At 39.1% G+C, this 14,114-nt stretch overlaps 1 protein-coding gene across 2 annotated transcripts in view; it reads right to left on the bottom strand.

Annotated features, from left to right (window-relative positions):
- Nucleotides 1–115: 115 nt before the first annotated feature.
- Nucleotides 116–14,114, bottom strand: part of SLC30A10 (solute carrier family 30 member 10) — a 40,197-nt gene continuing 26,198 nt past the window's right edge. For both annotated transcript variants that reach the window (XM_067729724.1, XM_067729723.1), the window contains exons 3-4: nt 12,988–13,227; nt 116–5,285 (exon numbers count right to left, since the gene is read on the bottom strand). In XM_067729724.1, the coding sequence (XP_067585825.1) occupies nt 4,786–5,285; nt 12,988–13,227 (740 nt within the window). In that variant the 3' untranslated portion in view covers nt 116–4,785. The remainder of the gene's footprint in view (nt 5,286–12,987; nt 13,228–14,114) is intronic.

Below are 14,114 nucleotides of genomic sequence, written 5' to 3'. Positions count from 1 at the left end.
AATGGAGACAGAATTAGTCCTGAATTATTAAAATCAATCCACGGAGTTACTGAGTGGAAACTGACTATAGAGTAAGTGACAAAGACAAAATGCGTTCAGCTACTTGGCGTTATCGGTTTAATTTTCACAAACATCTCTCAGTCATATATTTATTTTAAAAACTTTTTATTGATAGCACCATTGAACATCTTCACTTTTAAAGGTATGCGTCTGTGCATACATCACTGGGGGACTTCACATGCAATTAGCGATGAGTTATTGAAACTCTGTGTCTTAGAGTTTTAATAATTCCCCCAAATGTGACAATTATACTTTGGCAAAATCACCTGTGAGGACAGAAGGAAGACTTGAAGCAACAAAACTCCACAATACTGTAACATAATTTCAGACCTCCAGGAAGGGGTTATTCTCCCTTGAAAATCATCATCCTTTCCAGATTATTCCCATCAGAATCCAGAGGAGGTTCAGTGTCTCTGGCCTGGCTTTGTACCAAGAGGAGCCCACTGATCCATCTAGCAATAAGCAAGAAATTTCCACGTAAACAAAAAAGTCCCGAATGAAACACCTGAAAAGTTCCAGAAAAAGATGCACATTTTCATTAGCTAAACTCCAAATTCATAAGGACATTGAGATCACAGTGAGGATGAGGGTCTGATGCAAGTTCCATTTGAGCAGCTACTTCCCCGATTCAACAGCTTCATTCCTGTTTTATTCCTGTGGCTAATCACATGTGAATACACTCAGAAGCACAAATAGGTGACAATTTATCAAGTGAACGACAAGGGCTATACAATAGGCATGCTTACTCAGCCTAAATTAGAAACCCAAATTAGGTTGCGTTTCGTCGTTTTTTTTAAACCAGTCTTTTTTGCGATCTTTAATTGCAAGAGTGTGAAGATACATTACACGCGGGGTAATTTAAAAACAGGAAATGTATTTTGTACTCTTGGAAAAAAATGGATATGATTTGGCAAAGGATTAAGTGAGTCATGAACAATAAAAAAATGTTTTTAACATCCGAATTTGTCATAGCACTAAGATGCGCTGTTTGTCAGAAACCAGTAACAAAAGAATATCGTCAAGTTTAAAATTGGTAGGAAATTAAACACCTTAACTCCAAGAATCAATTGTGCTGATGTAACCCCTTCTAAAGACGACTGTATTTTTATAAATAGTTTTATCTAGCCTTTAAAAATATTTTTTTAAAGAGCAAATTCTGCAGAGTGATTATATTAAAAGGATTATTGGGCCCTGGAAGGGCTTTCATCAACAATATCCCTCAAGGATCCGTAGGTTAAGTCAGTGGCTCAGAACTAGGGGCTATTCTGCTCCCCAGGGGACCTGTGGCAATGTCTGGGGACATTGTTTGTTGTCACAACTTGAGGGGATGCTACTGGCATCTAGGGGGTAGAAGCCAAGAGAAGCTGCTAAAAATCCTACAAGGCCAAGACAGCCCCACACAACAAGGAGTTATCCAGTTCAAATGTCAAGGACAAGGAGATTGAAGAAGCATAGCAAAAGCTCTTGCTACCTCAAAAGGTAGTTTATCACAATCCAAAATCTACCCGTGATTTCTTTGACATTCAAAGCACCCATTCCTACTGAACTTTGAAGTTCCTGATTTACCTCCACTAGAGTTTGGCCAGCTGGTGGCAAAAAAAAAAAAAAAAAAAAAAAAGAAAGAAGGAAAAAAAGTAACTAAACATGGAGAGTATTCTAAGTTCTTCCTCAATGTCTCCCTATTTTATTGATCAAAAAATTAAAAGGATAATATTTTTTTCTGTCAACAATGGAACCTGGTAGCCCCACGGGTATTCATAATGGACAAACATCATGATAAAAAACGTAACCTCTATTTTCACAAACAGAGTTGAAAGTTGGAAAATAAAAGTAGACTTAGTTTTTCCTATAGCTGGTGCTGAAATAATGCGGAAAGGACTCTTTCCATAGAAATAGGAGGCTATCCCTCATCCCCAGGTTAGAACACCTGATGGCTGGTCCGGATCTGACACCCAGAGGATTCCCTAGACTCTTAAAAACTTATTTTCAGTTCCTAAAAAAAAAAGAGAGAATTTTCTGGAACTAACCTATGCACACAGGAACGCAAAACTGAGTAGCAGTATTTTTGTAATCTCAGGAAAAAAAACAGTGTTGTTTAGGCACCACTGCCACTTTGCAGGGCCCATTCAAAGGAAAAAAGAAAATTTTTGTGTTTCCTTGGGAGAATTAAAATGCAGGACAACTAAAGGGAGAGCAAAACCCAAGTAAAAACACCATACAGCAGGCATCACAGTGCCTGAGTGGCAAATGCAAGCACCTAACCCGATAGAAAAATATTGCACTTAATTAGCTTGTTTGGACATTCTTAAACACACCAAGCCCAACTGTCTTCAAAAGGTACTATTTCACATTGACTGCACTCCATAATTTGGTATGTTCATAAAAGTCCATCGAGATAATTTTCTGAGGTTAGATTTAATTATGTTGGAATTAAGAGCCTTTTCCTTTCCAGAAAAATACTTTAGAGATTAATTAAAGAACATTATTTGGATGTAAACTAGTATGCATTCCTTTACCCAGCTGCACAAAAACTATAAAATTATAATTTTACCCTTTTAATAAAAGCAGAATGATATGAAATCAAATTAGACCTTCAAATCTGGAAGTGAGAGACATTTCTTCTTTGGCTCCAATCAGTGTATCTCAACCAACATTTATACAAGAGAATTTGGTCCACATTTTACTGTGGTGAGTTTCACAGAGAATCCTCTGTTTTGTGTGAGTACATGCCATGCTTTTAATATTAAAAGTAAAACTGTTGCCTTATATCTACCCCCATTTTAGCTATTAAGTACATACTATATAATACTATTTAGCTATTAAGTACATACTATATAATAGCTATAGTACATACTATATAATACTATTAAGTATATATGCTTAATAAACTCCTAGGGATAAAAACATATTTAGGCATTTTTCTATTTACCTGATTCATGGCCAATTTAAACTCGGATAATAAATTTTCAAGGAATAAAAATTTTCCTATTCTACTGATCACAGTTGCTTCTTTATTTCAGCCTTAGAATTTAAAAATAAGACACAGTTTTTTAAATGGTGTTTGTGTTGAAAAATGTGGGTGCTTTTTCTGTTCCCAATCCAGCATTTCTGATGAGAACTGTGAAGATTCTAAACTGCACAGACTCAATGCTTACAGCCTGAGGGATGATCTTTTTCAGTCAATTTTGCAACCCATCAAAAAAGATTCTAGGGCTTCCCTGGTGGCAGCAGTGGTTGAGAGTCCGCCTGCCGATGCAGGGGACACGGGTTCGTGCCCCAGTCCGGGAAGATCCCACATGCCGCGGAGCGGCTGGGCCCGTGAGCCATGGCCACTGAGCCTGTGCTCCGCAACGGAAGAGGCCACAACAGTGAGAGGCCCGGGTACCGCAAAAAAAAAAAAAAAAAAAAAAAAAAAATTCTAGTTCTTTAGCGAGGCACCTCCTGTTTTCTTATACTTATTTTGAGACTGTTCTGGTGAAAATATTGCTGCCTAAACAGTTTGTTAATTTCATGTCAGATGTTTCTCCAGTACATGGAACGAAAATCAGATTCTAATAGATGTATGAACTTGATAATATGGGTCAAGAGACATAAAAGAAAAAGGTAAGCTCCTTGAAACACATTAAAGGCAGCAGTTTAATTAATTCTCATTTCTCCCTTGGACATACACTTTTCCATCAAATTACTAGTTGGCAACTATAGTAAATACCTTAAAATATGTCTAATTAAAGGAAAGTCAATCTAGCTTATCTTTTGGGCAAGAATGCATACTCAATGCCATATATTCTCCTATCCCGAGAATACTCATTTTCTCCTGGTAAATGCTACGTAGATCAATGTGATCATATAAAAGAAGACTGAAGGGAAATTTGGGCAAATAAGTAAATCATTAATAAGCAATAAATGAAAACAGTTCTAACTAGACTGACTCTAAAAGACAGTATATAGGTACTGTGTCATACTTAAAGGAGTAGAAATATTCCCACACTTCCAAGTGAAAAAAAAAAGCATCTTATGTATTTGAACATTTGAAGCATCCTATAGCTGTAGTTCAGTTCACAGCAGAAAGTCTTTTTCTCTCTACCTCTCAAAATGAAGAAATCATCAAAATGCATTTTCTTCCTGCCTTTCCCCACCCCCCATAAACCTGACATCCTCTAATGTTCGGAGAATATTTTCTACCTTACTAGGTATTCGTTTTACGTTTATTCAAAAATTAGTCAAAGAAAAAAATTTCTGCAGTTATAGGACTACTTAACTTTCCTCTTTTATGATCTCCCAGTGGAATAGAAAAGAATATAGCTATTATGGTTCTTAAGTTTTTGTTTGATGTGCTTGGCTATGAGCTCACCTGAGAGTCAGCTAGCCGTTCTAAGCAATTCCAAACAAAAACTACTTTGAATCCTGTGTCCACAATTATTGAGTTCCAGCCTTCAATGTCCCTGATATGTATACTAGTGCATTTGCTTCGGAAAATAAATGTTCACACAAAACTGTTGAAGAGCAGCATGAAACACCCAGGATAATGTAAAAGGGTTCTCGGTCACACAAAAATTAACAGACAAGTTCAACTAACATCCCAAACAGCCAAAACCCTCATTGAACACAGAGTGTGTGCACACTGTGAGTGTGATCAGAGTCTATGACCCACAAATCTCTTCCCACAAGCCCAGCTAGTGGTTCCAAAGTGCCTCGCCTATACAGCTTACTGATGTGGGCACCAAACTAAAAATGTGTGCTGTTGACATAACGTGAGTCCTCCTGAGATTTGCTAAGAGCTTGTCCATGGTCACTCAGACAACCTTCCAAAGATACTTCAAGAGCCACTTCTGCTGTTTGCCGTCTCCCAAGGCCATCACTCCGGGACAAGTCCAGTGGGGGACAGCCATTGTGCTCGGCACAGCCATTGACATGGGCCAGAGGCAGTGCCCCGGGGGGACAGCACAGCTGCTTGGTGCAGCCCTTGGAGATGCAGGGTGAGCTGCAGAGCAGCTGCAAGTCCTTCTGCCCCAGGGACCCCTTCAGGTCCACCTTCTCAAACTGGATGGTCACATTGTGGATTCCCGTGTTGTGGAAGATTTCTCGAATTTTTATACTGGCATCCTGATCTCCCCCATCCTGCTGATACTTGATGTGCAGAGTGGCAATGATCTTCCCACTTATAAGTTCCCAGATGTGAACTTCATGGACACTGCTAATTCCGGGCACAGCAGAGAGTTTACTCACTAGAATAGGGGAGAGAAAACAATAGCCAAGGTGAAGGTTCCATTTGAAACATGGAACCACCACGGGAGGATAGGGTCCCCTTAAGCATTCTCACCAGAATGATGTAGTTACTAAGAACAACAGGAAGCAAAATAGCTGTACCGTATATGGCTACATCTTCCCATACATTTTCCCATAATCTTCTTCTTCCTCTCTGAATTCCTCTACCATACACTGTTAGCCCATAAAAGGCAATTCAAGGGGCTTCCCTGGTGGCGCAGTGGTTGAGAGTCCGCCTGCCGATGCAGGGGACACGGGTTTGTGCCCCGGTCCAGGAAGATCCCACATGCCACGGAGCGGCTTGGCCCGTGAGCCATGGCCGCTGAGCCTGCGTGTCCGGAGCCTGTGCTCCGCAACAGAAGAGGCCACAACAGTGAGAGGCCCGCGTACCACCAAAAAAAAAAAAAAAAAAAAGCAATTCAAGAAAATAAATTTCATAACAATCCTCCCCACAAAATGCCCAGGGTGGTTGAGTTTACAAGGCATTCGACGCTCTGATGGACTGGCGTGGGAATATAAAGAAGGATGCCTTTTTTAAAGGGGATTTGGCAATGTGGATCAAAAACCTTAACCAGCAATTCTAACACTAGGAATTTAACTGAAACAAATGACCAAATATTTATGTACAAAACTGGTTTGGACAATGCTTTTTGTGTTAATGAAAAAAAATGGAAATCGTTAAATCAATTATGTGATAGAATATGATACAGCTGTGAAAAAGTAAGTTGCATATTTAAGGATATAAGAAAGTGTATATAATGTATTTTTAAGTGAAAAAGCAAATAGCTAGAATGCATATGTGGTATGATATTCTTTCCTCTTTTTTTTTTAACATCTTTACTGGAGTATAATTGCTTTACAGTGCTGTGTTAGTTTCTGCTGTATAACAAAGGGAATCAGCTATACGTATATATATCCCCATATCCCCTCCCTCTTGAGCCTCCCTCCCACCCTCCCTATCCCACCCCTCTAGGTAGTCACAAAGCATAGAGCTGATCTCCCTGTGCTATGCGGCTGCTTCCCACTAGCTATCTATTTTACATTTGGTAGCGTATATGTGTCCATGCCACACTCTCACTTCATCCCAGCTTACCCTTCCCCCTCCCCGTGTCCTCAACTCCATTCTCTACATCTTTACTCCTGTCCTGCCCCTAGGTTCTTGAGAAATTTTTTTTTTTTTTTAGATTCCATATATACGTGTTAGCATATAGTATTTGTTTCATTCTTTCTGACTTACTTCACTCTGTATGACAGAGTCTAGGTCCATCCACCTCATTACAAATAACTCAATTTAGTTTCTTTTTATGGCTGAGTAATATTCCATTGTACATATGTGCCACATCTTCTTTATCCATTCATCTGTCGATGGACACTTAGGTTGCTTCCATGTCCTGGCTATTGTAAATAGTGCTGCGATGAACATTGTGGTACCTGACTCTTTTTTTTTTTTTTTTTTTGTGGTATGCGGGCCTCTCACTGTTGTGGCCTCTCCCGTTGCGGAGCACATGCTCCAGACGCCCAGGCTCAGCGGCCATGGCTCATGGGCCTAGCTGCTCCGTGGCATGTGGGATCTTCCCGGACCGGGGCACAAACCTGTGTCCCCTGCATCGGCAGGCGGGCTCTCAACCACTGCACCACCAGGGAAGCCAACATGACTCTTTTTGAATTATGGTTTTCTCAGGGTATATGCCCACTAGTGGGATTGCTGGGTCATATGGTTTTTAGTTTTTTGAGGAACCTCCAAACTGTTCTCCATAGTGGCTGTATCAATTTACATTCCCACCAACAGTGCAAGAGGGTTCCCTTTTCTCCACACCCTCTCCAGCATTTATTGTTTGCAGATTTTTTGATGATGGCCATTCTGACTGGTGTGAGGTGATACCTCATTGTAGTTTTTTTTTTTTTTTTTTTTTTTTCTGCGGTACGCGGGCCTCTCACTGCTGTGGCCTCTCCCGTTGCGGAGCACAGGCTCCATACGCGCAGGCTCAGCAGCCATGGCTCACGGGCCTAGCCACTCCGCGGCATGTGGGATCTTCCTGGACCGGGGCACGAACCCATGTCCCCTGCATTGGCAGGCAGACTCTCAACCACTGCGCCACCAGGCATTTCTCTAATGATTAATGATGTTGAGCATGTTTTCATGTGTTTGTTAGCAACGTGAATATCTTCTTTGGAGAATTGTCTATTTAGGTCTTCGGCCTATTGTTGGATTGGTTTGTTTGTTTTTTTGATATTGAGCTGCATGAGCTGCTTATATATTTTTGAGATTAATCCTTTGTCAGTTGCTCCATTTGCAAAGATTTTCTCCCATCTGAGGGTTGTCTTTTCCTCTCGTTTATGGTTTCCTTTGATGTGCAAAAGCTTTTAAGTTTCATTAGGTCCCATTTGTTTATTTTTGTTTCTATTTCCACTTCTCTAGGAGGTGGGTCAAAAAGGATCTTCCTGTGATTTATGCCATAGAGTGTTCTGCCTATGTTTTCCTCTAAGAGTTTGAGGGTGTCTGGTCTTACATTAAGGTCTTTAATCCATTTTGAATTTATTTTTGTGTATGGTGTTAGGGAGTGTTCTAATTTCATTCTTTAACATGTAGCTGTCCAGTTTTTCCAACACCACTTATTGAAGAGGCTGTCTTTTCTCCATTGTATATTCTTGCCTCCTTTACCAAAGATAAGGAGACCATATGCACATGGGCTTATCTCTGGGCTTTCTACCCTGTTCCATTGATCTGTATTTCTGTTTTTGTGCCAGTACCATACTGTCTTGTTTACTGTAGCTTTGTAGCATAGTCTGAAGTCAGGGAGCCTGATTCCTCCAGCTCTGTTTGTCTTTCTCAAGATTGCTTTGACTGTTCGGGGTCTTTTGTGTTTCCATAGAAATTGTGCAATTTTTTGTTCTAGTTCTGTGAAAAATGCCATTGGTAGTTTGAGAGAGATTGCATTGATTCTGTAGATTGCTTTGGGTAGTAGAGCCATTTTCACAATGTTGATTCTTTCAATCCAAGAACATAGTATATCTCTCCATCTGTTTGTATCATCTTTAATTTCTTTCATCAGTGTCTTATAGTTTTCTGCATACAGGTCTTTTGTCTCCTTAGGTAGGTTTATATCTAGGTATTATATTCTTTTTGTTGCAATGGTAAATGGGAGTATGTCCTTAATTTCTCTTTCAGATTTTTCATCATTAGTGTATAGGAATGCTACACTACTTCTGTGCATTAATTTTGTATCCTGCTACTTTACCAAATTCATTGATTAGCTCTAGTAGTTTTTTGGTAGCATCTTTAGGATTCTCTCTATATAGCATCATGTCACCTGCAAACAGTGACAGTTTTACTTCTTCTCTTCTGATTTGGATTCCTTTTATTTCTTTTTCTTCTCTGATTGCTGTGGCTAAAACTTCCAAAACTATGTTGAATAATAGTGGTGAGGGTGGGCAGCCTTGCCTTGTTCCTGATCTTAGTGGAAATAGTTTCATTTTTTCACCACTGAGAACAGTTTCAAGTTCAGTGCTTGTGACTGGTCTGTTTATATTTTCTATTTCTTCCTGGTTCAGTCTTGGAAGTTTGTGCTTTTCTAAGAATTTGTCCATTTCTTCCAGGTTGTCCATTCTATTGGCACAGAGTTTCTTTTAGTAATCTCTCATGATCCTTTGTATTTCTGCAGCATCAGTTGTTACTTCTCCTTTTTCATTTCTAATTCTGTTGATTTGAGTCTTCTCCCTTTTTTTCTTGTTGAGTCTGGGTAATGGTTTATCAGTTTTCTTTATCTTCTCAAAGAACCTGGAAAAGGTTTTATTATTTAGTTTTTATTTTGTTTCATTGATCTTTGCTATTGTTTCCTTCATTTGTTTTTCCTTTATTTCTGATCTGATATTTATGATTTCTTTCCTTCTGCTAACTTTGGAGTTTTTTTGTTCTTCTTTCTCTAATTGCTTTAGGTGTAAGATTAGATTGTTTATTTGAGATTTTTCTTTTTTCTTGAGGTAGGATTGTATTGCTATAAACTTCCCTCTTATAACTGCTTTTGCTGCATCCTATAGGTTTTGGGTCGTCATGTTTTCATTCTCATTTGTTTCTAGGCATTTGTTGATTTCCTCTTTGATTTCTTCAGTGATCTCTTTGTTATTTAGTAGTGTATTGTTTAGCCTCCGTGTGTTTGTATTTTTTTACAGTTTTTTTCCTGTTATTGATACCTAGTCTCATAGCGTTGTGGTCGGAAAAGATACTTGATCGATTTCCATTTTTTTAAGTTTACCAAGGTTTCATTTGTAACCCAAGATATGATCTATCCTGGAGAATGTTCCATGAGCACTTGAGAAGAAAGTGTATTCTGTTGTTTTTGGATGGAGTGTCTTATAAATATCAATTAAGTCCATCTTGTATAATGTGTCATTTAAAGCTTGTGTTTCCTTATTTATTTTCATTTTGGATGATCTGTCCATTGGTGAAAATGGGGTGTTAAAGTCGCCTAGTATGATTGTGTTACTGTCAATTTCCCCTTTTATGGCTGTTAGCATTTGCCTTATGTATTGAAGTACTCCTATGTTGGGTGCATAAATATTCACAATTGTTATATCTTCTTCTTGGATTGATCCCTTGATCATTATGTAGTGTCCTTCTTTTTCTCTTGTAATAGTATTTATTTTAAAGTCTATTTTGTCTGATATGAGAACTGCTACTCCAGCTTTCTTTCGATTTCCATTTGCATGGAATATCTTTTTCCATCCACACACTTTCAGTCTGTGTGTGTCCCTTGGTCTGAAGTGAGTCTCTTGTAGACAGTATATATATGGGTCTTGTTTTTGTATCCATTCAGTCAGTGTATGTCTTTTGGTTGGAGCACTTAATCCATTTACATTTAAGGTAGTTATCGATATGTGTGTTCCTATTACCATTTTCTTTCTTTCTTTCTTTCTTTTTTTGCGGTATGCAGGCCTCTCACTGCTGTGGCCTCTCCCATTGCGGAGCACAGGCTTCAGACGTGCAGGCCCAGCGGCCATGGCTCATGGGCCCAGCCACTCCGTGGCATGTGGTATCTTCCCAGGCCAGGGCACGAACCCGTGTCCCCTGCATTGGCAGGTGGACTATCAGCCACTGCACCACCAGGGAAGCCCCTTATTACCATTTTCTTAATTGTTTAGGGTTTGTTATTGTAGGTGTTTTCCTTCTCCTGTGTTTCCTGTCTAGAGAAGTTCCTTTAGAATTTGTTGTAAAGCTGGTTTGGTAGTGTTGAATTCTCTTAGCTTTTGCTTGTCTGTAAAGGTTTTAATTTCTCTGTTGAATTTGAATGAGATCCTTGCTGGGTAGAGTAATCTTAGTTGTAGGTTTTTCCCTTCCATCACTTTAAATATGTTCTGCCACTCCCTTCTGGCTTGCAGAGTTTCTGCTGAAAGATCAGCTGTTAACCTTATGGGGATTCTCTTGTGTGTTATTTGTTGCTTCTCCCTTGCTGCTTTTAATATTTTTTCTTTGTATTTAATTTTTGATAGTTTGATATGTGTCTTGGTGTGTTTCTCCTTGGATTTTTCCTTTATGGAACTCTCTGCGCTTCCTGGACTTGACTGAATATTTCCTTTCCCATATTAGGGAATTTTTCAACTATAATCTCTTCAAATATTTTCTCAGTCCCTTTCTTTTTCTCTTCTTCTTCTGGGGCCCCTATAATTCAAATGTTGGTGCATTTAATGTTGTCCCAGAGGTCTCTGAGACTGTCCTCATTCTTTTCATTCTTTTTTCTTTATTCTGCTCTACAGAAGTTATTTCCACTATTTTATCTTCCAGGTCACTTATCCGTTCTTCTGCCTCAGTTATTCTGCTATTGATTCCTTTTAGAGAATTTTTAATTTTATTTATTATGTTGCTCACCATTGTTTATTTGCTCTTTAGTTCTTCTAGGTTCTTGTTAAATGTTTCTTGTATTTTTTTCATTCTATTTCCAAGATTTTGGATATCTTTACTATCTTTACTCTGAATTCTTTTTCAGGTAGACTGCCTATTTCCTCTTCATTTGTTTGGCCTGGTGGGTTTTTACTTTGCTCCTTCATCTGTTACGTGTTTCTCTGTCTTATTTTGCTTATCTTTCTTTTTTAAAAAAAATGAAACATCATTGTATATATACACACACAAAAATGATTTTTTTAGATAGATTAAGTCTTATTTTATTGAATGACTGACATAAAATATTAAGAGTGGTAATTTCTGGGTGGTAGGATTATGAGAGATTTCTATTTTCTTATTTAGGCTCTTCTATATTTTCCATACTTTCTAAAATTAGTATGTATTTAGAAAGATGGTATTGAACAGCGATGATGAACAACCTGTAGCCAGCTAGAGTTTGAATCCCAGCTAATCATTTACTACCTGCATGACCTTGTAAAATTTACCCAGTCCCTCTGTGCCTCGGTTTCCCTATCTGTAAATTAGGAATGATAATGACAGTACCTCATAAGTTTATTTTAAGGATTAAAATGAGTTAATGTAAGTAGAGCATTTGGACAATATTACCTAGCATGTAATAAGTATCATAAGAGTGTTCCTATCGTTATTACACTCTAATTTTTTTAATATCTGCTTTTCAATATATCTATATTATTTTGTTAAAAGGCAATATAAGCCAATATATATCACAAGTTGCTTTGTATATGCTTCTTTTGTTTTTTCCATTGGCAAACAAGCCCCTGGAAGGAAAATGATGCGGTATATCTGCTCCTCGGAGCCTCTTTTACCTCCGTCGTCCTCTGCCTGCAGCACTGGGCAAAGAGTAGGCATGCAGGACAGTCACACTGTAAATCATGCCTGTAGGGGGAAAGGCTATCCGCGGCTTTTTAATATATTAAGACCTATCAAATCTAATTTCAGCTATTTGTCATGAAATAAGGTCTTCCAACTTTCAGCTGCATAGTGGGCCTGGGCTATAGTTCATGTTTACTGGCTCACTGATGAAGTAATCATAGATAGAATAATAGCAAATATTCATGAAAAAATTTTTTTCCTATAAAAACTTCATCTCCATTTAGAAACACTAGAACTAAAGTTGCACATTCAGTTTCTCACCAACATCTGGAGAGTTCCCATTCAGACATCCTATAAAGTCTATAAAAATGTTCTATCCTCAGATGCACATAAACTCAAGTGAGAGTTTGACCTTCTATTTGAGCAAAGCAAAGAAACAGATTCCACTACTGAATGAGTGAATTTAAATATGGTCCATTTTACTGTGTTATAGGACACACGGTGACTCGTGTGCCCACAAGAATCAGTTAACTAAAAAGCAGGATCTAGAATAGGAAGGAATGACTCATGTTTTCAGAATAGGGGGAATAAAAATCAAGTCCTGGACAGAGTGGCCTTATCTGAGTTAGAATAAATCTCTGACATGAAGGTAAATAAATAGCCCAGGAATAGGTATTGCCCAAGCAACACATTCTTAAAAATCTGCAGTAGAGTCAGAGAATGATGGGCTAAAAAGGACCTTTGGTTCTCGGAGCTGTGAGTCATCTTAGTAGCAGCAGTCATCTACAAAACATGTGAGGATGTCTCTATTGCGTTGTGATTTAAAGTATTTCAGGATACAGAAATCAAACCCTGCTCTGAAATAATGCTGGCCCTTTGGCCTGAAGAACAGTCACTGGGCAGTGGTTCAAGATAAGAATTGCATGACTTACTCAGCTCTTCCATGTTGACGCCTTTGGGGACCATCTGCAGCAGAATGGCAGCAGTCTCCTTGATGAGTGGGAAGGCAGATGACAAAATAATGATGACCATGATGACAGTCAGGCTGGGGTCAATGTAGCACTGCCAGTTACATGGGTCCTCATGCTTCAGGGGAAGCACGTAGAATATGATGGCCGTAATCACCACAACCACCGACCCCAGGGCATCTCCCATCACATGTAAAAGTACCCCTGCGGGGAAGAAAGAAAGACCAATAAAGCCCACGTGACACTCACTGACTTGGCTTCCCAAGTCTATGAATACCTGTTGCTATTTGTTCTCTGTTCAGTTAGAACAGCAGGCTGGATTTGAAAGCAAAAAACAACGGCCACTGCTGCACAGAAAACAAAACCTCAGGCCACCGTCCCAGGACCCAGAGAACCTGGAACAGCCTAGGAAGATTCTGAGCTGCAGACACCTGCGGGAAGAGGGACTGTGCCAGTTCAAGGTGCCACATTGCTGCCACCTACCACCCATCAGAGGGCACAATGCTGGAAACAGACGCTATGCAAATGGTTTCTTTTTCTTTCAGACAGGTGTCTGTGATTTAAATTGTTTCAAACATTTCTTTATTTTTGCGGGGGGGGGGGTGGGGTTGGGTGCCATGCCACGTGGTTTGTGGGATCTTAGTTCCCCAACCAGGGATCGAACCCAGGCCCACGGCAGTAAAACCACAGGGTCTTATCCACTGGACCGCCAGGGAATTCCCAAACTTTTTTTTCCTAATTGAAGTATAGTTGATTTACAACGTTGTGTCAGTTTCTGGTGTACAGCAAAGCGATTCAGGTATACATATTCTTTGTCATATTCTTTTCCATTATGGTTTGTTACAGATAAATATAATATTTATATTTATTTATTCTTTGTCTTCCCTCTACCTTGATCCATTTTCCCCTTCCCTAAATGCATTTACCTACGTCTCACTTAGCCTGTGGTCACTTAAACTGCCTTTGGTTTAAGAGGTCCTCCACAGTGTCCAGAAACATTCCCACTAAATAAAGAGCCCTTTGTAACAATAAAATAACATTTAAATTCTACAGATAATAACAAAAATTGTGGATGCCTTTACTTAAGGGAA

The sequence above is a fragment of the Pseudorca crassidens genome, chromosome 2 (genome assembly GCF_039906515.1).
Source record: "Pseudorca crassidens isolate mPseCra1 chromosome 2, mPseCra1.hap1, whole genome shotgun sequence".
Classification (NCBI taxonomy): domain Eukaryota; kingdom Metazoa; phylum Chordata; class Mammalia; order Artiodactyla; family Delphinidae; genus Pseudorca; species Pseudorca crassidens.
This window is presented reverse-complemented; position numbering and strand designations above follow the sequence as displayed.